We start from the raw sequence: 23,554 nt of genomic DNA, 5'->3' as shown, positions 1-23,554 counted from the left end.
AGCACTCTGGTTCACTTCCCTTTAAAGGGAACCTGTCATGTTGAACATGGTGTTTGAGTTGCAGGCAGCATGCTATAATCAATGAGGTGGTCCTATCAGTGATTGACAGATATCTCTGTATGCAAAGTCATAGATTGAAAGCTGTCAATCATTGATAGGACTGGCTTCTTGACCTCAAAGCCCAGAATGAGCAGGAATTTAAATAAATGAATTACAATTTATGTTGAATCTTTTTCCATAAAACAATATATCAATCTGTTCAGTTCCTCCTGCTCAATAACATGCTGCCTGTAGCTTACATTGTACTTTCATGGTGACAGGTTCATTTTTAAGAAACACATGGTAGTGACCACCCCATTGACAACGTATGCTCTCATTATTATGGACACCAAATCTAACAGGACTGATTGTTCAGGAACGGGGGTGGGGGATTTTAGAGAAAAAGAAGGCCAAGAATCCATGAAGCTGCATAATGGATTCTGAAGGATAGAGTTTGTGTTGGATGTTTCAGGTCCTCTTTAAAGGTAATAACCATATTTCATATCTCAGCTAGCTATAACAGTTATAGATCAAGGTTAGAATGGGTGACTTCATAATTGAGGTGATAAATGCAGTACATGATTTCAACCCTTCTTTATAACCCGTATGTGTATTGGTTTTTATGCCAGAAACATTCGTTGACCTGGCTCTAATATTAGTCTGATCTAAAAATACTTGCTTCACTTTCAATATTGGAAATAATATCTTTTTTCCATGTTCCCATTTATAAAAACTTCTGTAGGTTTCCAGAATATCCATTGGTTCCAGTGGTAAGGTTTCCATGTTGAAAACAAGCTTGTAGACCACCTCATCCTAATCTCACCAGTATGACCTTTTGAAATGCCTGGTTGACATGTCTGAAAATGCTTTCATTGGGATACCTTTAAGGCCATAACTGATTTGTGGAATGGGAGTTGAGCTGTAGTACCCAGCCTGGCCACTTCATAGTGTACAGAGCTTTCTGCCTCCATTTTCATGGGCAGTGGCGGCTTGAAACAACTCATTGGTGTCAGACCCCCACCGATCTAATATTGAAGACTTTTCCAGTGGATATGTCATCAATAACTGTAACCCTTTAAGGTTGTTGTAAAAAGTATTTTTAAAATTGTTGGTCGCTATGAGATGTAATTTCCTTAGTAGCATAAAATACATATAAATATAATACAGGAATGGCCAACCTGAGGCTCTCCAGCTGTTGCAAAACTACAAATCCCAGCATGCCCAGACTACCTACAGCTCTCAGCCTACAGCAGGGCATGGTGGGAGTTGTAGTTTTACAACAGCTGGAAAGCCGCATGTTGGCCATGCCTGATATAATAGAAGAAGAGATATTGAGTAAAAGAGCATAAAGACACAGAAAATGTTACCAAGTATGTTCCCCATGTTCCTTTCACCCTTATGGTAATACATTTTGAGGCTTTATCTAGCAGCCAGAGAATGCCTTTGATAATAATAGGGATCTCAGCATAAAGTGGCAATAAGCTCAGCTCTTTATCTAGAATTTTTGAAATGTCCTAATAATTTCCAGGGAACCTAAAGCAATAATAGCTTCCCTCTCCCCAATGTGCCTCCGGGTAAAAATCCAATGTTCAGGCAAGTTTGATCTGACAACCTACAGCACAGAGGCCAAGCTCCTGTTGTTAGATAACTGGGTTTAATGATCACAGCAAGCCAAACTGAAATTTTATTGGTGTGCTGCTATGTGACCGTGACAGTGTTGACACTAAATCAAATTCAATTAGCAAGATTGTGCTAATGAGTTATATGCTGCTTTGCAGAGCAGCGCTGTGTTTAGAGCAAGGAAAAAAGGACTGGACTTCCTCTAACAGTGAATGTAACCCTCGACTGTCTGAGTATATGGAATATAGCGTTGTACTTTACCTGTAATAGGTTATGTGATAAGTTTGATGTGATCAAGTTGTCAATACTTGCTTTTTTGGATTTTCATGAGAAGAGAGTTAATGCTTTACAAGCTAATCTCTTTACCAATGTAAGAGTCGGGAGGGGCTTGAGATAAAACCAGAATGAAACAAGAAGCTTTCTCTTTGTCCTTGAATGCTCTTGAAACGAAAATCGGGCAAATCATTTTAGCACAGAGGCTTGCACTTTCAGCGAATTAAGAAAAAATACACGTCGAAAAGTGCAATTAATAGACACAAACAGGATTATCCCTTCATCGGGTCTACAGAAGACATTCAAGGAACTCTTGGACTTTGTCCATGCCGTAACAATTAACAAGAGCAGAATGGTTTTTATGTCAATAACAAAGGATTAAGCATTAATACGTTCTATGATCAAAGATCGCACATCAACTTTCTCACCTATAACTGCGTTCCTCCCATTAAGTATTCATGCAGTTCTTCCCACACCTGATCCTTAGCAAAGGAAAGGAAGACGTCTGAATTGTGTTAAGTTATCCATCACTCATCTTAAATAACTCACCACTGAAAGAGGAAAGCCTCAGGAGATACACACAAAGCATTGCACAACGGGAAAAGTCAGTTTTATGTGGCATGTTTCTAAATAAGTTATCTGTCGCACATTTTTCTTTCCATGACATCCTCTATCTATGCAAATCATGGTGATACATACCGAACCAGAGATTTTATAATGAGCATGAACCACCTCATACAGCCAGGTCCATAAATATTGGGACATCAACACAATTCTAACATTTTTGGCTCTATACACCACCACAATGGATTTGAAATGAAACAAACAAGATGTGCTTTAACTGCAGACTGTCAGCTTTAATTTGGTGTATAGAGCCAAAAATGTTAGAATTGTGTCGATGACCCAATATTTAAGGACCTGACTGTATGTATTTTTATTATCCCAGTTCTATTATTACCTATTGATAGATAATTATTCTTTCATCAAAAATAGCAATAGAGAACCTTACTTTAATTATATTTTATAATTTCACTTAAAAACTTATGATAAACTACAGAATTATTGTGATCTTTGCTTAACCTATTCAAAGTTCTTTGGAAAAAAAAATTACATACATGAAAAAAAAAAATTCTAGAGAGAGTACACTGCATATTTGGTGCACAATTCAGTGTAAACTACATTTTCTAAATGCTGGGGTTTATCTTAAAGGAGTTGTGCAGAGATGCAACATTTTTAGTACTCAGAGTGGTATTTACCCTCACTATACCCCCACTACTGATCCTGCTCAGATGATTATCAGATCCCCTCTGATCTCTATTTCCTGATCTGGTCCCAATACATAATGAATGCCAGGAAAGGCCAAATCGACAATCACAGGCTGAGGCAAATCACCTCTGTAAGCAATGATTGGCTGAGCAGTCAAGTTCCTTTGTGCCAAGCCCAGATCAGGAAGATGAAACCAGCAAGGACCAGCAGTGGGGGATTGGTAAGGGTTTAAATCCATCATGTAATTTTTTAAAACCAATCTTAGCACTTCATTAAAAATGTTGCCCTACTGGACAATACTCTTACAATTAGAGATGAGTTCTGTTTATTCTTGACAGAATTCAAGCAGCATTGTGACCTAAGCACATGCCACATTTTCCTATTAGGACAACCCTTTGACCATATACCCCGTTAGTGCATTTGAACATCACAGAAGGTGGGTTCCACCTGAAGCCCTTCTCTAGAAAAAGTGTAATTATTTAAGTATATTTAGGAATAACCCAAAGGGTAAAGGTTTTGTGTAAAATTAGGTTTATCTCATCAATTGTGGGCATTAATGGACCTTCCATTTATATCAAACTGACTAGTAAGGAAAAATACTGGATTGAAGCAGCACCCTGTTGATATTTCATACCAGTGCACATCACCAGGTTGGCTTGGTCTGTCTTACTCATGCTGTCATACCAAGTGTCAAAGAAGATCAGCAGCAGTACACAGCAGCCAGATTAGAAATTTGGAAGAACTGGAAGAATTCCTCTTTAATCCACACAGTGTGTGAAAGGTCTATAGGTTGCATGGCTTAGATGAAATAGACGCTCTTCTAAACATCTGATCTTGCAAGTGTGTGCTGTCACCGATCTTCTTTGGGACTTCCTACTTGCTTAAAAAAACAACAAAATTTCATAGTTTGTAGACTGTTTGAAAGTGTTCTCTTCAAAGAATGAAAGGGAGAAGAAAAGGGAGCACTAGAAAGGGCTGGTGTTAGAGTCAGAACTACAGTGGGATGCAAAAGTTTGGGCAACCTTGTTAATCGTCATGATTTTCCTGTATAAATCGTGGGTTGTTATGATAAAAAATGTCAGTTAAATATATCATATAGGAGACACACACAGTGATATTTGAGAAGTGAAATTAAGTTTATTGGATTTACAGAAAGTGTGCTATAATTGTTTAAACAAAATTAGGCAGGTGCATAAATTTGGGCACTGTTGTCATTTTATTGATTCTAAAACCTTTAGAACTAATTATTGGAACTCAAATTGGCTTGGTAAGCTCAGTGACCCCTGATCTACATACACAGGTGAATCCAATTATGAGAAAGAGTATTTAAGGGGGTCAATTGTAAGTGTCCCTCCTCTTTTAATTTTCTCTTAAGAGTAGCAACATGGGGGTCTCAAAACAACTCTCAAATGACCTGAAGACAAAGATTGTTCACCATCATGGTTTAGGGGAAGGATACAGAAAGCTGTCTCAGAGATTTCAGCTGTCTGTTTCCACAGTTAGGAACATATTGAGGAAATGGAAGACCACAGGCTCAGTTCAAGTTAAGGCTCGAAGTGGCAGACCAAGAAAAATCTCGGATAGACAGAAGCAACGAATGGTGACAACAGTCAGAGTCAACCCACAGACCAGCACCAAAGACCTACAACATCATCTTGCTGCAGATGGAGTCACTGTGCATCGTCCAACCATTCGGCGCACGTTACACAAGGAGACTAGGTATGCGAGAGTGATGCAGAGGACGCCTTTTCTCCGCCCACAGCACAAAAAGTGCCGCTTGAGGTGGGCTAAAGCACATTTGGACAAGCCAGCTTCATTTTGGAATAAGGTGCTGTGGACTGATGAAACTAAAATTGAGTTATTTGGCCATAACAAGGGGCGTTATGCATGGAGGAAAAAGAACACAGCATTCCAAGAAAAACACCTGCTACCTACAGTATAAAATGGTGGTGGTTCCATCATGCTGTGGGGCTGCGTGGCCAGTGCAGGGACTGGGAATCTTGTCAAAGTTGAGGGACGCATAAATTCCACTCAGTATCAGCAGATTCTGGAGACCAATGTCCAGGAATCAGTGACAAAGCTGAAGCTGCGCCGGGGCTGGATCTTTCAACAAGACAACGACCCTAAACACTGCTCAAAATCCACTAAGGCATTTATGCAGAGGAACAAGTACAACATTCTGGAATGGCCATCTCAGTCCCCAGACCTGAATATAATTGAAAATCTGTGGTGTGACTTAAAGAGAGCTGTCCATGCTCGGAAGCCATCAAACCTGAATGAACTAAAGATGTTTTGTAAAGAGGAATGGTCCAAAATACCTTCAACCAGAATCCAGACTCTCATTGGAACCTACAGGAAGCGTTTAGAGGCTGTAATTTCTGCAAATGGAGGATCTACTAAATATTGATTTCATTTCTTTTTTGTGGTGCCCAAATTTATGCACCTGCCTAATTTTGTTTAAACAATTATAGCACACTTTCTGTAAATCCAATAAACTTAATTTCACTTCTCAAATATCACTGTGTGTGTCTCCTATATGATATATTTAACTGACATTTTTTATCGTAACAACCAACGTTTTATACAGGAAAATCATGACGATTAACAAGGTTGCCCAAACTTTCGCATCCCACTGTATATCAGACAACTACAAGTGTGATGACTGGGGATAGAAATTGGACTGAATGTGAGTCAGACTGATTAGTGTATTATAACCTCATGTAAGCATTGCCAATGTTCTTGGAAACATACATACCTCATAGCACCGATAAATTTTCAAAATTTTAAAATAACATTTTTTTATTTAAATAAATTTGGATAATACTATGTCTATTGTATATACATAGTAGAGTGAATGTTTAGGACATTGTTGAATATATCTGAGCTGTTCTCTATATAATGCACAGTGCAGTGTGATGTATATCTGAGCTGTTCTCTATATAGTGCACTGCGCAGTGTGAAGTGTATCCGAGCTGTTTTATATATAATGCACAGTGCAGTGTGAAGTGTATCTGAGCTGTTCTCTACATAATGCACAGCGCAGTGTGAAGTGTATCTGAGCTGTTCATTATATAGTGCACTACACAGTGTGAGGTGTATCTGAGCTGTTCTCTATATAGTGCACAGAGCAGTGTAAAGTGTATCTGAGCTGTTATCTATATAGTGTGCAGCACAGTGTGCTGTGTATCTGAGCTGTTCTCTATATAGTGTGCAGCACAGTGTGATGTGTATCTGAGCTGTTCTCTATATAGTGCACAGCGCAGTGTGCTGTATATCTGAGCTGTTCATTATATAGTGCACAGTGCAGTGTGATGTGTATCTGAGCTGTTCTCTATATAGTGCACAGCGCAGAGTAAAGTGTATCTGAGCTGTTCTCTATATAGTGCATAGCACAGTGTGATGTGTATCTGAGCTGTTCTCTATATAGTGTGCAGCACAGTGTGATGTGTATCTGAGCTGTTCTCTATATAGTGCACAGCGCAGTGTGCTGTATATCTGAGCTGTTCATTATATAGTGCACAGTGCAGTGTGATGTGTATCTGAGCTGTTCTCTATATAGTGCACAGCGCAGAGTAAAGTGTATCTGAGCTGTTCTCTATATAGTGCATAGCACAGTGTGATGTGTATCTGAGCTGTTCTCTATATAGTGCATAGCACAGTGTGATGTGTATCTGAGCTGTTCTCTATATAGTGTGCAGCACAGTGTGATGTGTATCTAAGCTGTTCTCTATATTGTGTGCAGCACAGTGTGATGTGTATCTGAGCTGTTCTCTATATAGTGCACAGCGCAGTGTGCTGTATATCTGAGCTGTTCATTATATAGTGCACAATGCAGTGTGATGTGTATCTGAGCTATTCTCTATATAGTGCATAGCACAGTGTGATGTGTATCTGAGCTGTTCTCTATATAGTGCATAGCACAGTGTGATGTGTATCTGAGCTGTTCTCTCTATAGTGTGCAGCACAGTGTGATGTGTATCTAAGCTGTTCTCTATATAATGCACAGCGCAGTGTGATGTGTATCTGAGCTGTTCTCTATATAGTGCACAGCACAGTGTGATGTATATCTGAGCTGTTCTTTTTATAGTGCACAGTGCAGTGTAAAGTGTATCTGAGCTGTTCTCTATATAGTGCACAGCGCAGTGTAAAGTGTATCTGAGCTGTTCTCTATATAGTGCACAGTGCAGTGTGAGGAGTATAAAGTGTATAGAATAAAGGGAGGTGGAAAGAAATGATTTCTTTCAAGTACATTTACATTTGATTTTGCTTTAAGTCCTGTAGTGTCTTATTCACAGAGGGAATGTCTAGAGATATGTCTGCTTTTCTCCATTTTTTGTTATTCAAATAAACGTACAAATCCATCACTGAGATCTAAAGAGCCACAAAGACGACTGATGGAACCGCATGTCGGCCAGCACATCTCTCTTAATGTTTGCACACAAGCAGTTCTCTTGGGTATAAAACCTGTCAAAACACACAAATATTGGAGTAAAGGTTACAGTCTGAGTACTAGGTGACCACCTCTAATGACCCCCACACATCATGATTTTATCTCAGTATTGTTTGATTGTTACACTGTGTAATGGTCTAAGCTACAGTGGATATAAAACGTCTACACACCCCTGTTAATATGTCAGGTTTCTGTGATGTAAAAAAAATGAGACAAAGATAAATCATTTCAGAACTTTTTCAGAACTTGTGACCTATAAACTGTACAACTCAATTGAAAAACAAACTGAAATATTTTAGGTGGAGGGAAGAAAACAATAAAAAAGTAAAATAATGTGGTTGCATAAGTGTGCACACCCTCTTATAACTGGGGATGTAGCTGTGTTTAGAATTAAGCAATCACATTCAAAATCATGTTAACTTGGAGTCAGCATACAACTGCCATCATTTAAAGTGCCTCTGATTAACCCCAAATAAAGTTCAGCTGCTCTAGTTGGTCTTTCCTGAAATTTTCTTAGTTGCATCCCACAGAAAAAGCCATGGTCCACAGAGAGCTTCCAAAAGATCAGAGGGATCTCATTGTTAAAAGGTATCAGTCAGGAGAAGGGTACAAAAGAATTTCCAAGGCATTAGATATACCATGGAACACAGTGAAGACAGTCATCATCAAGTGGAGAGAATATGGCACAACAGTGACATTACCAAGAACTGGACGTCCCTCCAAAACTGATGAAAAGACGAGAAGAAAACTGGTCTGGGAGGCTACCAAGAGGCCTACAGCAACATTAAAGGAGCTGCAGGAATATCTGGCAAGTACTGGCTGTGTGGTACATGTAACAACAATCTCCCGTATTCTTCATATGTCTGGGCTATGGGGTAGAGTGGCAAGATGAAAGCCTTTTCTTACGAAGAAAAACATCCAAGCCAGGCTACATTTTGAAAAAAAAACATCTGAAGTCTCCCAAAAGCATGTGGGAAAAGGTGTTATGGTCTGATGAAACCAAGGTTGAACTTTTTGTCCATAATTCCAAAAGATATGTTTGGCACAAAAACAACACTGCACATCACCAAAAGAACACCATACCCACAGTGAAGCATGGTGGTGGCAGCATCATGCTTTGGGGCTGTTTTTCTTCAGCTGGAACTGGGGCCTTAGGCTACTTTCACACTTGCGTTCAGAGCGTGTCCGTCTGGTATCTGCACAGACGGATCCGCTCCTGTAATGCAAACGCTTAGATCCGTTCAGAACGGATCCGTTTGCATTACTATGATAATGCAAACGGATTGTGCAAACGGATCCGTTTTGACTTTACATTGAAAGTCAATGGGGGACGGATCCGTTTGAAAATTGAGCCATACTGTGTCAACTTCAAACGGATCCGTCCCCATTGACTTACATTGTAAGTCTGGACGGATCCGTTTGCCTCCGCACGGCCAGGCGGACACCCGAACGCTGCAAGCAGCGTTCAGGTGTCCGTCTGCTGAGCGGAGCGGAGGACAAACGCTGCCAGACTGATGCGCCTCCACTCAGAATGCATTAGGACTGGACGGATCCGTTCGGGGCCGCTTGTGAGAGCCTTCAAACGGAGCTCACATGCGGAGCCCCGAACGCTAGTGTAAAAGTAGCCTTAGTTAAGCTAGAGGGAATTATGAACAGTTCCAAATACCAGTCAATATTGGCACAAAACGTTCAGGCTTCTGCTAGAAAGCTGAACATGAAGAGGAACTTCATCTTTCAGCATGACAACGACCCAAAGCATACATCCAAATCAACAAAGGAATGGCTTCACCAGAATAAGATTAAAGTTTTGGAATGGGCCAGCAAGAGTCCAGACCTGAATCCGATTGAAAATATGTGGGGTGATTTGAAGAGGGCGGTGCACAGGAGATGCCCTCGCAATCTGACAGATTTGGAGTGTTTTTGCAAAGAAGAGTGGGCAAAGTCAAAATGTGCCATTCTGATAGACTCATACCCAAAAAGACTGAGTGCTGTAATAAAATCAAAAGGTGCTTCAACAAAGTATTAGTTTAAGGGTGTGCACACTTATGCAACCATATTATTTTATTTTTATATTTTTTCTTTCCCCTACCTAAAAGATTTCAGTTTGTTTTTCAATTGAGTGGTACAGTTTATAGGTCACATTAAAGGTGGAAAAAGTTGTGAAATGATTTATCTTTGTCTCATTTTTTTACATCACAGAAACTAATATTTTAACAGGGGTGTGTAGACTTTTTATATCCACTGTAGCTTGTGTTATTTTGTATTCCGCCACTGTTAAAAACACTATTACAGTATTTATGTATCTGACTCTGATTTCACTTAAACCTTTCTCCAGTACAATCTAATCAATTTGTATTAGCATCCATTATTGATGATCCCTTGTGTAGATAAAGAGGAAAGTAAGTACATTCAGGCAGTCTGTCAAGTTACATAACTACTGCAGCGTAATGGTGGATATTCTATACTTAACTACCATCAGAGATGCTGCCTTAGGGAAACTGTTTGAGATCTAATTACTAGATAGAAACATTCACAGACAGACACATATGGACAAGTAAGAGAATATTGATACAAACACATTAAAGGTCCTAACTTCTGTTACATTTACACCCCCTTCTGAACAGTTGGGGGTTAGGAACCCCCCTCTGACTCCAAACTGATTAAAAAAACACATATTTTTGGCATACAAACTGTGCTGTGTGTTATTAATGGTAGCAGAATATTACGCCTGGGCTAGGTTTTCACAAAATTGATCACAATTAGTGGTAAATACTTTGAGTTGACTTTGAGTTGACTTCGATCCAAATTTCTGGAAAAATGTCATTCTAGGTGCTGCCAGCAATACAGATGAGTAGACGATGGTCTTAAGAGATTCTTCTTTATTTTTATGATGAACGGTCAGCGTGTTTCGAGGGCGGAGCACCCCCTTCATCAGGACAATAGCAAAAACAGAGTTTTTTTTTTTTAAGTATCTTTATAAATATATAAAATATTTTTTTTAGTAAACACTCAATATAGTTAATACCTTTTTTCCTTCTCCCTCTTCCCCCAACACAACCCCCCTCCCCCCCACCCCAGCCCTGTGATGCGTCCACCCCCCCCCCCCCGACCCCCCTTCAACAAAAAGAAAGGGGCAGGAGACAGGAAGAGAGAAAGAAAAAGAGAAAAAAATACATTTCATATAAAATATTATAGTCAATCAGATCTTCCAGCCATCCCATATCTTAATCCACTTCTCGTCTACATCTCTCTGCCTATAAAGAATCTGTTCATATTTTTTTACCTTATTAACTAAGTTTATCCAGGTGTTTAGTTCTGGAGTATGACTAGCAAACCAGGTCCGGCTGATCAAGATTCTAGCTAACAACAATATCCTACCTAGAAGAATCTTTTGGGACTACTTATTATGGAGAAATCATTCAGCAAGAACAATTGTGGCTCAAAGGGGATTCGTATTTTAAGTTTTTAAATAAGAAAGTTATTGATGCTATTCCAGTATTCTCTAAGTTCCGGACAAGTCCAGATCATATGGAGGTAATCCGCACCTAAGGTATCACATCTAGGGCACTTGGATGTATCTCTTAGCCCACATTTGTTTAGCCATATAGGGGTAACATATAATCTATGACAAATACTAAACTGCACTAGAACATTATGGGATAGTGAACCTAGGTTAGTAAAAATATTCCCTCACCCTTCTAATTGTATATTTGGACAATCCAACTCCCAGGCCCTTTGTCCTGGTGATTGTGTATCTGAAAACCGTGCCTTAAGTAATAGTTTATATATATTTGAAATCTTAATTCTTAGGGGTGTCATCCTTATCCAATCGTTTAAAAAGCAAGAACTGTCTACACTGCGTGCAGAATTATTAGGCAAATGAGTATTTTGATCACATCATCCTCTTTATGCATGTTGTCTTACTCCAAGCTGTATAGGCTCGAAAGCCTACTACCAATTAAGCATATTAGGTGATGTGCATCTCTGTAATGAGAAGGGGTGTGGTCTAATGACATCAACACCCTATATTAGGTGTGCATAATTATTAGGCAACTTCCTTTCCTTTGGCAAAATGGGTCAAAAGAAGGACTTGACAGGCTCAGAAAAGTCAAAAATAGTGAGATATGCAAAGCTTCTGAAGCGTGATCATCGAACAATCAAGCGTTTTATTCAAAATAGTCAACAGGGTCGCGAGAAGCGTGTGGAAAAACCAAGGCGCAAAATAACTGCCCATGAACTGAGAAAAGTCAAGCGTGCAGCTGCCAAGATGCCACTTGCCACCAGTTTGGCCATATTTCAGAGCTGCAACATCACTGGAGTGCCCAAAAGCACAAGGTGTGCAATACTCAGAGACATGGCCAAGGTAAGAAAGGCTGAAAGACGACCACCACTGAACAAGACACACAAGCTGAAATGTCAAGACTGAGCCAAGAAATATCTCAAGACTGATTTTTCTAAGGTTTTATGGACTGATGAAATGAGAGTGAGTTTTGATGGGCCAGATGGATGGGCCCGTGGCTGGATTGGTAAAGGGCAGAGAGCTCCAGTCCGACTCAGACGCCAGCAAAGTGGAGGTGGAGTACTGGTTTGGGCTGGTATCATCAAAGATGAGCTTGTGGGGCCTTTTTGGGTTGAGGATGGAGTCAAGCTCAACTCCCAGTCCTACTGCCAGTTTCTGGAAGACACCTTCTTCAAGCAGTGGTACAGGAAGAAGTCTGCATCCTTCAAGAAAAACATGATTTTCATGCAGGACAATGCTCCATCACACGCGTCCAAGTACTCCACAGCGTGGCTGGCAAGAAAGGGTATAAAAGAAGAAAATCTAATGACATGGCCTCCTTGTTCACCTGATCTGAACCCCATTGAGAACCTGTGGTCCATCATCAAATGTGAGATTTACAAGGAGGGAAAACAGTACACCTTTCTGGACAGTGTCTGGGAGGCTGTGGTTGCTGCTGCACGCAATGTTGATGGTGAACAGATCAAAACACTGACAGAATCCATGGATGGCAGGCTTTTGAGTGTCCTTGAAAAGAAAGGTGGCTATATTGGTCACTGATTTGTTTTTGTTTTGTTTTTGAATGTCAGAAATGTATATTTGTGAATGTTGAGATGTTATATTGGTTTCACTGGTAAAAATAAATAATTGAAATGGGTATATATTTGTTTTTTGTTAAGTTGCCTAATAATTATGCACAGTAATAGTCACCTGCACACACAGATATCCCCCTAAAATAGCTAAAACTAAAAACAAACTAAAAACTACTTCCAAAAATATTCAGCTTTGATATTAATGAGTTTTTTGGGTTCATTGAGAACATGGTTGTTGTTCAATAATAAAATTAATCCTCAAAAATACAACTTGCCTAATAATTCTGCACTCCCTGTATATCCAACATTGATTTATCATCCAGACTGAATAGTGCCGACCGCAACTGAAAATACCTAAACCAAGAGAGGTTTTCTACGTTATGTGATAACTCAGTGAACGACTTAATCTCTCTATCCTTAACTACTTGTTAAATATAAAAAATCCTATTCTTTTGCCAAAATGTATCCGTTGCTATACCATCTAAAATCTGTAGATGAACGTTATGCCAAAGAGGCGTGAATATAAGTCAACCCTTTACCCTCAACCATATTCTAGTAGTAGCCCACATTTTAGATAGTAGTTTTGTAGTCTCTATATAACCCCGCTCTTGACTAATCAATAGTCCAGATTCCAAAAGAGTAAATATGTTATTATATGAATACCTCCCTACTAGGCTTCTTAAAAGTGCACTATTTTTCCATTCATAACACATCAATAACTGGGTGACAATAAAATAACCTTTGAAGTAGGGGAGGTTTAAACCCCCATATTCCAATGGTTTGTATAGATATTCCAATTTTAACCTGACTCGTTTTCTTCCCCACACTAAATCATTAGTTATTCTTTCCATGAGTTTAAAATATTTATTTTCTATCCAGGTAGGTGTATTCCTGAGCACATACAGGAATTGTGGTAGAATCACCATTTTGACCAGTGAAACTCAATCAGCTCTAGATAGAGGCAGTTTCAACCAAATCCCTATTTTTGAGTTGGACAAAGTTTTCAACCCTGGGTGATATCATCAAGCCCAAGTATTGAAGAGTATCAACAACATCCAACTGGGTTATCAAGGCCTCCTTATGGGATAATGGGTCTATTGGCATCAAACTGGTCTTAGACCAATTTATGTGAAGACCAGATACCTCACCAAATAGTTTAACCATTCGGATGATTCTTGGGAGAGTTATTTCCGTGTGGTCTATAAAAAAAAGGACATCATCCGCATATAGGGAGATATGATCTTCCACTCCTAATGTTCCAAATCCTTTAATTTGATCATCCTGCCTAATGGCCAGAGCTAGGGGCTCGATGTAAATATCAAATAACAATGTAGATAGTGGACAGCCCTGGCGAGTACCTCTATTTAGATCAACTAGTAGTCATGATCCCATTAAGACTCAGTTTCGCCGTAGGGGATCTATACAGTAATTTAAGGGTATTTATAAATCTTTCCCCAAAGCCCATCCTGGTCAGAACCCTCCAGAGGAAACGCCACTCCACCCTGTCAAAGGCCTTAGAGGCATCCAATGACAGGATGGAGCGGGCGGCCCTGTATGTTGGCAAAGAGCCGATGGAAATTGTGATGAGTGCCCTTGTTTTGAATAAAGCCATTCTGATCTGGATGGACAATGGAGGAAATGACCCTAGAGAGTCTTGTGGCCAAAATCCTTGCGAGGAGCTTTACATCTGCATTAAGCAGTGAAATCAGTCTATACGATCCCAGATCTGTGGGGTCCTTGCCTTTTTTTGGAATTAATGTTATTACAGCTTCCATCATTGAGTCTGGCAGTTTCCCATACTCCACCGATTCAGCAAAGACCCCCAACAATCTAGGGAGAATAATCTCCTTATATTTACTATAAAATTCATATGGAAGTCCGTCTGAACCGGGGGTGGAATTACCCGAACATAATTTAATTGCCCCATCAAGTTCCTGAATCGAGAAGTCTACCTCAAGTGCTTTCTTTTGGGCCACAGTAATAGTTGGGAAAACAATACCATCGAGATAAGAATCCATCATTTCATCTGTAATCTTAGATTCAGCTTTATTGAGATCTGAGAAATAATCCAAAAAAGCTTTCTCTACAGAACTTTGTCCACTAACCATTCTACCATTGGCCAGTCGGACAATGTCTATATATTTTTTGGATTTCTGGCTCGAAATCACTCTAGATAGAAGTTTCCCAGGTCGCCCTGACTCTGTGAAATATTTTTGCACCTTAAAAAATAAACTTTGTTGGGCCTTGTCCAACAAAAAGTTAGAGTATGCTTGTGTAGTCTTCTGCATATTTTCCCTATTCTCCTCCGTCTTATTTATATAGAAGGATTGTGTAGCTGAGGACGCTAGTTCTTCTAAGTTTTTCAGTTTTTTTCCCATACTCCTTTCTTAGGTTCGCAATGTTACTGACCATTATTCCCCTCATATAGGCCTTAAAGGTATCCCATACCATCTGGATTTTTGCTAAGCCATAGTTAATGTCCCCAAATCGGTTAATTTTCTTTTGTATTATTTCATGTCTCTTTATTACTGATAACCAATAAGGGTTTAATCTGAATGGGGGCCTCTCTATATATTTCTCATGGGTCAGACAAAGTTCAAGGAGTAGGGATAGATGGTCCGAGAATGACCTTGTCTCATACTTCATTCGTTTTACCAATCTCACATATTTTCTATTCATCAGGGCAAGGTCTATTCTGGACATGGATCTGCCTGATTTACTGATGCATGAAAAAGCACTTTTCCCATGGCCCAGATGTCCCCAAACATCTTCAAACCCAGCCTCAGAACAAAACTGTGCCAAGGGGGACCCCTGAACAGGAGTGTCTCCCTTGACACCCGTAGAGACCCTATCCAACACAGGATTAATAACACAGTTTAAATCTCCAATAATCAGTGTTGGACACTCTGGCCATTTATCCATAAATGTTAACAAAGAGTTGAGGACTGAGAAGGACAATGGAGGTGGAATATAGACAAAGGCCAAAATACATGTCTTCCCCATCAGCCTGCAGTATAGGAAGACAAATCTCCCTTGTTGGTCAACAGAGGATGCCTCGCACACAAAATCAATCGTTCTATGTATAAAAACAGTAACTCCCCTAGAATAGCTAGAGAAGGTGGAGTGATACATGTGCGTAGCCCATCCCCTGTCGACCATCCTGGAGGTCTCCCCAGTGAGGTGCGTTTCCAACAAACATACTATTGCTGGGAGATGGATCCGCGTCAGATCAAAAACTGCTTGTCTCTTTCTTCTATCCCCCAGACCCCGTACGTTCCAGGCAAGAATTCTGATAGACATTATAAAGAACAATTAGGTGTATAGAAAAGAAGAAAAATAAAAAGGAGACGCATCGCAGCCCAGTCCCAACCTTCCCATACAGGTAATCCACCACATATTGCAGAAGATCTCTCTCCTATGACCATACCTCCCACTCCCCCCTGCTCGGCACCTCCCCGCTAGCTAAACAGAGAAAGGTTGAGAGTATAAACACCCTCTACCAATTGTTATTACCAGCAAACCCTACAACAGTTAGGTCACATATCATTTCGTTCAAAACAATCCGTGGCTTTATCCGGGGTGTCAAAAAATAAGGTTGTGTCCTTAAAAATAATCCGAAGTTTTGCTGGAAAAATAAGTGAATATTTAATATCCCTTTCTCTTAACCTCTTTTTAACAGTCATAAACGAGCGTCTCTTTTCTTGAATATCCTTTGAAAAATCGGGAAAGAAGGCCAATCTGTTTCCATCATATAGAACGGGTGAACATTCCCTCGCCCTTCTTAGTAACATATCTCTGTCCCTTGAAACCAGCAACTTAACAAGGAATGTCCGTGGTTGTCTCCCAGGGATTGGTTTGCCACCTGGGACCAGATGAGCTCTTTCTATCATAAACAAAAAGGGGAAAAAGGATCCCTCCCAAAATTCTCAAGGATCAGCATCTGAATAAATTGGGTAGGGTTCTTATCTTCGGCGCACTCTGGAACCCCCAGGATTCTCACGTTGTATCTTTGTGATCTATCTTCGAGGTCCACCACCTTTCTTTTAAGAAGATTGAGATCTTTTTTGGGAGCTAGTGTCCTTTTGTCCACCTCTCGTATTAACCCTTGGGGACCTTAGGAATTGATCTATTTTTGTCCCTTCAAAAGATTTATTGGCCGCTTTCTGGCCAGAGAGGTCTGCCGAACGCATACTTGCTTTTGGAGCCATTCCCCGTTCGTCTTTCTTTTCCTTCCTACCTTTTATTCTCCTTTTTTTTTTCTTTTTTTTATGTATATCTTTTTCCTTTTTTTCTTCTCTCCCTCTCTCTCCTCCCCTCCCTTCCTCTCTCTCCTTCCCCCCACCCCCCTTCTTTCTTTCCTTTCTTTCCTCCTCCTTCCCTCTTTTTCTTAAACAGAGTTAAAGACCAGCGACAGTATCACAACAGCTCACAACAGTATCTGGTAAGTGCATATATTTGACTATGGCCTCATGCACACGGCCGTTGTTTTGGTCCGCATCCCAGCCGCAGTATAGGTGGCTCGGATGTGGACCCATTCACTTCAATAGGGCCGCAATAGATGCGGACAGCACTCCGTGTGCTGTCCGCATCTGTAGCTCCGTTCTGTGGCCCCGCAAAAAAATATAACCTGTCCTATTTTGCGGACAAGAATAGGCAGTAATATTAAAGGCTGTCCGTGCTGTTTCGCAAATTGCGAAACGCACACGGACGCCATCCATGTTCTGCAGATATGCGATTTGCGGACCACAAAACACACAACTGTTGTGTGCCTATATCCGCACATCCTTCCAGGCGATACTGCACATGAGGCGCTTTATGTTTTTTTTTTATATAGATATATACAAATTCAGGGAATGGTACAGATACAACTAGGGCTAAGTTCACAAAGTTTATGTTAAAGGTAAACTTTTGGTATACATTTTGGAGGAATGTGCTGGCATAACTTTTATTTCACTGTATTGAAAAATGCAGCCAACTCTACATTCTAACGCAATGAGATCCTATAGGAAAACCCTTTTTTTTTCTTTTTTTTTTACAATGGGAGGCAATGTGTGTTATGCAATTGCATACATCAGGTCTACAAACTTGCAGCATATGCCAGGATATTTTATGTTGTGGGAACAAAGCCTAAGAAACAGTCAAAAATAATTTGACAGCTAAACAGAAGAGGACAACTCAAGCACCTGGGCCACTTTTACACAGTCAGTATTTGATCAGTATTTTGTGTCAGTATTTATAAGCCAAACCCAGGAGTGGAACTGACAGAGAAAAAATATAATGGAAAGGTTTGTCCCTCAACTGTGTTTTGAACCAACCGCTGGGTCTTAAAGGGGTTGTCTGCATGCGTGGCTGCTCTCCACTCACTTTAAAGGGTCCCATTCTGGAGATTAGTGTGGATCCTAGAGGTAGGACCTGCACCTATGAGACATTGGTGGCATATTCTAGCAATGTGTCACCAATGTATAAGATGAGACAACACCCCCCCCAAAGGAGGTTTTGAAGAATAGAAGATGAACGCTAAGCTTAATTGTATTATTCCTTGAGTGAAATTCTGTCTGATTAGAAAAAAAAAGATGCCTGGACATGTTGGAATATCACTATAATATTAAGGCATTTGAGAGATGTTGATAATGCATTGCTTCGTGGGTAATGGACAACAATAAGTGATTTTTGGGGGGGGTTTAAGTGAAAATAATCATAAAAAAGGTCTCAATAGAAAAAGTCATATTATCAACCAGTTGTAAAAATTGCAATCACCTTTATGGTGGGTTATCAGTAGAGATTTCCCGAACTATTCGCCGTCGAACAGTTCCCGGTGAACATAGCTTTTTCGCGTTCGCCGCGGCGGGCGAACATATGCGATGTTCGGTCCGCCCCCTATACATCATCATTGAGCAAACTTTGACCCTGTACCTCACAGTCAGCAGACACATTCCAGCCAATCAGCATGCCCTCCCTCCCAGACCCTCCCACCTCCTATCAAAAAGCAAGGAAAGCATCCATCTTAGATTCATTCTGAAGCTGAAGTGTCACAAATTTGACTAAGTTGTAATCACAATGCGATTAATACAGGTTATATTAATCGTATTGCGAATTCAACTTAGAGCTGGGTTCCTAATGGTTGTATTGCTAGAATATATAACGAAGATTGAGAATATAGTGCTATATTCGTTATATTTGTCAATTCTAGCAATACAACCATTAGGAACTCAGATCAAAGTTGTAATCGCAATGCGATTAATGCAGGTTATATTAATCGCATTGCGAATTCAACTTACCACACTCTGTGTCAACTACGTAATTTTCCATGGGAGTTTTGCCATTGATCCCCCTCCGGCATGCCACAGTCCAGGTGTTAGTCCCCTTGAAACAACTTTTCCATCACTATTGTGGCCAGAAAGAGTCCCTGTGGGTTTTAAAATTTGCCTGTCTATTGAAGTCTATGGGGGTTCGCCCATTCGCGAACGAAAAATTTTATGTTCGCGACATCTCTAGTTATCAGTTACTGCAAATAATAATTTGCATGAATTCAAACCATCTATTTTAGATTTCGTTTTCTCTAATGTGCATAGGCAGTTAACTAAAATGATTTGATAAGCATGTTTTAGAGATAGCTGAATTTTTATCTTCTGCATTACCTTGGATAGATGGAAACCATATTCCTTATAATAGGCGCTTAAGAAATTTCTATTTAATCTGTTATCATACTTCTTTCATCATACTTCTATTATATGATTTGAGACCTCTCATAATCCTGTTTCTTTTGTTCAGTTAAGATGGTACACAATTAAGGTGTTTAATAGAAAACCTTTATATGGGAACCGTTTATGGGAACAGTTTTTCTTTCCTTAAAGGAGTTGTCCACAAGTGAAATTATCTGATTAACGAGGGTCTGAACCCACACCTCCTGTTATCAGCTGGAATTATACTGCTCCATCCATTGTCCAGTGGATGGAGTTGGTTGCTGCAGAACTTCTTCCATTGAAGTTAATGGGACCAGTACTGGTGTAAACAGCTCTGTCTATAGCACAATGGACAAAGCTGTATAATTCTGGGGCCGAAGCTACTGCAGAACAACTGATCGTCAGGAGTGCGGGTGTTGGACACCTGCAGATCAGATAGTGATGTCCTATCATGAGGATTCATCATCACATGTAAAAGAGTGGACAACTTCTTTAATTTTTCTCACTTTTTATCATTTTTTCACCTTTTTCTCTATTAGTAATGGTAACGCACAGAAAGTTGTAATGGGAATTGGTCAGCAAGACAGAGCCAATTAAGTTAGGCTTCATGCACATGTCATTGGGTACATCCAGATTTCTGAAACTGATACGTGTCCAGGGCTGGAAGCCTTTATACTACTGGACAATATGGGTGTAGAGGCTATAAGCTTCTTGTAATGCTATTAACCTCTATAGAACTTTATTCTGTACCCCTCTTTCTTTCTTCTGGCCTGCTTTTTGTAGGTTTTCTCTTGTGTTTTCTTGCTTTGCCTGGCTGTTACCTAGGTCCAGGGTTGTCCGATCTGACAACTCAACATTTTGCATCTGTTCTCTTTGCTGTCTAGACTTAAAAATGACTTGATTAGACTGGCTGATTTGAAGACCTTCCTCTCTATATACAGAGGGTGAAACCAGCCCCATCTAGTGGTGGCTTTAAATATGGCTTATTAATGCTATGTGCACAAAAAAATATGAAAAGCATAGTAATATATAAAAATATATTAGTGAACCCCTTTACAGTGTACCACTGCTCTTCAGTGGGACACTGCACATGTTATATATGGATATTCTCTCTCAATCACATTTATTACCACTAGCTTTGAAGCTTAGAAGTATTTCTGTGTATTCAGTTAAAGAAATGTCACATAAGTCAACATTGGCCTCTCACTGCACTTATGTGACTTATTCAGATATGTATGGCTCATATTTTTATACTTTAAAAAAAGCTGTCTCATTGAAAATTATGTCTAATCTACAGGCAGCATGTTATAGAGTAGAAGGAGCTGAGCAGTTCGATATATAGATGTGCAGGAAAAAAATTCAGCATAAGGCTACATTCACATCTACGTCAGAGGCTCTGTTTGGGGGCTCTGTCATAGAGTTCATCAAATATAGTGGAGAGAAAAGTCCTGCATGGACTTTTTTCTCCACTAACAAAAAACGTCCGCTCAAATGAAAACCTTATTGAACCTATTTTAGTCAGTGAGATCTGTTAGGCTCCATTCTCCTTCCCCTTCTGTTTTCGTTCTTTTGCTCCTATAGTGCTGATGAGAATGCACTCTAACTTGTACTTCATTTATTTAACCCCTTAACGCCCGACGCCGTACATGTACGGCGCAACTGGACGTGACTTAATGCCCAGTGCCGTACATGTACTGCGCGCTGATTGGGCGGGTGCAGGAGCTGCTCCTGCCCGATCCGTGGCAGGGGTCCGGCAGTCACTGATAGCCGAACCCCTGCTGTATGTGCCAGCATCGGGGAAATCTTGCTGATTGGGCAGGTGCAGGAGCTGTTCCCGCCCGATCCGTGGCAGGGGTCCAGCAGTCACTGATAGCCGGACCCCTGCTGTATGCGCCAGCATCGGTGAAATCACCGATGTCGGCGCATTGACCACTGCACGGCCACGGTCAGCGCTGACTGCGGCACGAGCGATGTCCGTGCAGGGAGTGTGCTGCTGTGACGGGGACCCGATGGCAGCGAAGGCAGCCCGATGCCTTTCTTAAGCATTGTGGCTGCCTTCCGAGAGAGCCTTCGAGATCCAACCTCCTGGATCTCACAGGAAAGCAGGCTGTAAGTGTAATGTAATACACTTATAGCCAATGCATCACAATACAGAAGTATTGTGATGCATTGTAAATTGGATCAGACCACCAAAATTTGAAGTCCCAGAGTGGGACAAAAAAATTAAGTAAAAAAAAAGTTTAAAAAAATAAAAGTTTTCAAGAAAAATGTAAAGTTTCAAGTAAAAAAACACAAAAAGTGTATTTTTCCCAAAATAAAGTAAAATAAAATTGTGAAAAATAGGGAAAAAAGAAAAGTAGACATATTAGGCATTGCCGCGTCCGTATCGACCGGCTCTATAAAATATCACATGACCTAACCCCTCAGGTAAACACCGTCCAAAAAATGAAATAAAAGTTGTGCTAAAAAAAACACTTTTTTTTGACACCTTACATCACTAAAAGTGAAACACCAAGCAATCAAAAAGGTATATGCTCCCCAAAATAGTACCATCTAACCATCACCTTATCGCAAAAAAATAAGTCAGACAATCGCCCAAAAATTTTTAAAAACTATAGCTCTCAGACTATGTAGACCCTAAAACATGATTTTTTTTTTCAAAAATGCTTTTATTGTGTTAAATGTAAAAAATATAAAAAAGTAGACATATTAGTTCGTAACGACCTGCTCTATAAAAATACCACATGACCTAACCCCTCAGGTGAACACTGTAAAAAAATAAAAATAAAAACGGTGTCAAAAAAGCAATTTTTTGTCACCTTACATCACAAAAAGTGTAATAGCAAGTGATCAAAAAGTCATATGCACCCCAAAATAGTGCCAATCAAACCGTCATCTCATCCTACAAAAATGATACCCAACCTAAGACAAACGCCCAAAAACTGTACAAACTATGGCTCTCAGACTATGGAGACACTAAAACATGATTTTTTTTTGTTTCAAAAAGGATATCATTGTGTAAAACTTACATAAATAAATAAAAGTATACATATTAGGTATTGCCACATCCATAACGACCTGCTCTATAAAAAAAATATCACATGACCTAACCCCTCAGGTGAACACCATAAAAATAAAAGAATAAAAACGATGTCAAAAAAGCAATTTTTTGTCACCTTACATTACAAATAGTGTAATACCAAGCTATTAAAATGTCATACGAACCACAAACTAGTACCAATCAAACCGTCATCTTAGGCTACTTTCACACCTGCGTTTAGGTGCGGATCCGTCTCCTATCTGCACAGACGGATCTGCACCTATAATGCAAACGCTGGTATCCGTTCAGTACGGATCCGTCTGCATAACTCAGTCAAAAAAAGTCTAAGTCTAAGTGTAAGTCAAATGGATCCGTCCTGACTTACATTGAAAGTCAATGGGGGACGGATCCGTTTACAATTGCACCATATTGTGTCAATGTAAACGGATCCGTCCCCATTGACTTACATTGTAAGGCAGAACGGATCCGTTTGGGTCCGCATCGCCAGGCGGACACCAAAACACTGCAAGTAGCGTTTTGGTGTCCGCCTCCAGAGCGGAATGGAGGCGGAACGGAGCCAAACTGATGCATTCTGAACGGATCCTTATCCATTCAGAATGCATTGGGGCTAAACTGATCCGTTTGGGGCCACTTGTGAGAGCCTTGAAACGGATCTCATCGGCGGACCCAGAAACGGCAGTGTGAAAGTAGCCTTATCCTTCAAAAATGAGAGCCTACCTAAGACAATCACCCCAAAAATTAAAAAAACTGGGGCTCTCAGAATATAGAGAAACTGAAACATGATTTTTTTTATTCAAAAATGCTGTTATTGTGTAAAACATAAATAAGTTTAAAAAGTATACATATTAGGTATTGCCACATCCATAACAACCTGCCCTATAAACATACCACATGATCTAACCTGTCAGATGAACATTGTAAATAACAACAAAAAAAAATGCTAAAAAGCCAAAACAGCTATTTTTTGTTATCTTGCCTCATAAAAAGTATAATATAGAGCAACCAAAAATCATATGTACCCTAAAATAGTACCAACAAAACTGCCATCATATCCCGTAGTATCCATAATTG

The 23,554-nt window shown here is 40.0% G+C and overlaps 1 protein-coding gene across 1 annotated transcript in view; it reads left to right on the top strand.

Annotated features, from left to right (window-relative positions):
• Window positions 1–412: 412 nt before the first annotated feature.
• RORB (RAR related orphan receptor B) overlaps window positions 413–23,554 on the top strand; it is a 117,245-nt gene continuing 94,103 nt past the window's right edge. The window contains exon 1 of the mRNA XM_040420310.1: window positions 413–524. Within this exon, the coding sequence (XP_040276244.1) occupies window positions 503–524 (22 nt within the window). The 5' untranslated portion in view covers window positions 413–502. The remainder of the gene's footprint in view (window positions 525–23,554) is intronic.

Source organism: Bufo bufo, chromosome 2, assembly GCF_905171765.1.
Source record: "Bufo bufo chromosome 2, aBufBuf1.1, whole genome shotgun sequence".
NCBI classification, from domain to species: Eukaryota; Metazoa; Chordata; class Amphibia; order Anura; family Bufonidae; genus Bufo; species Bufo bufo.
This window is presented reverse-complemented; position numbering and strand designations above follow the sequence as displayed.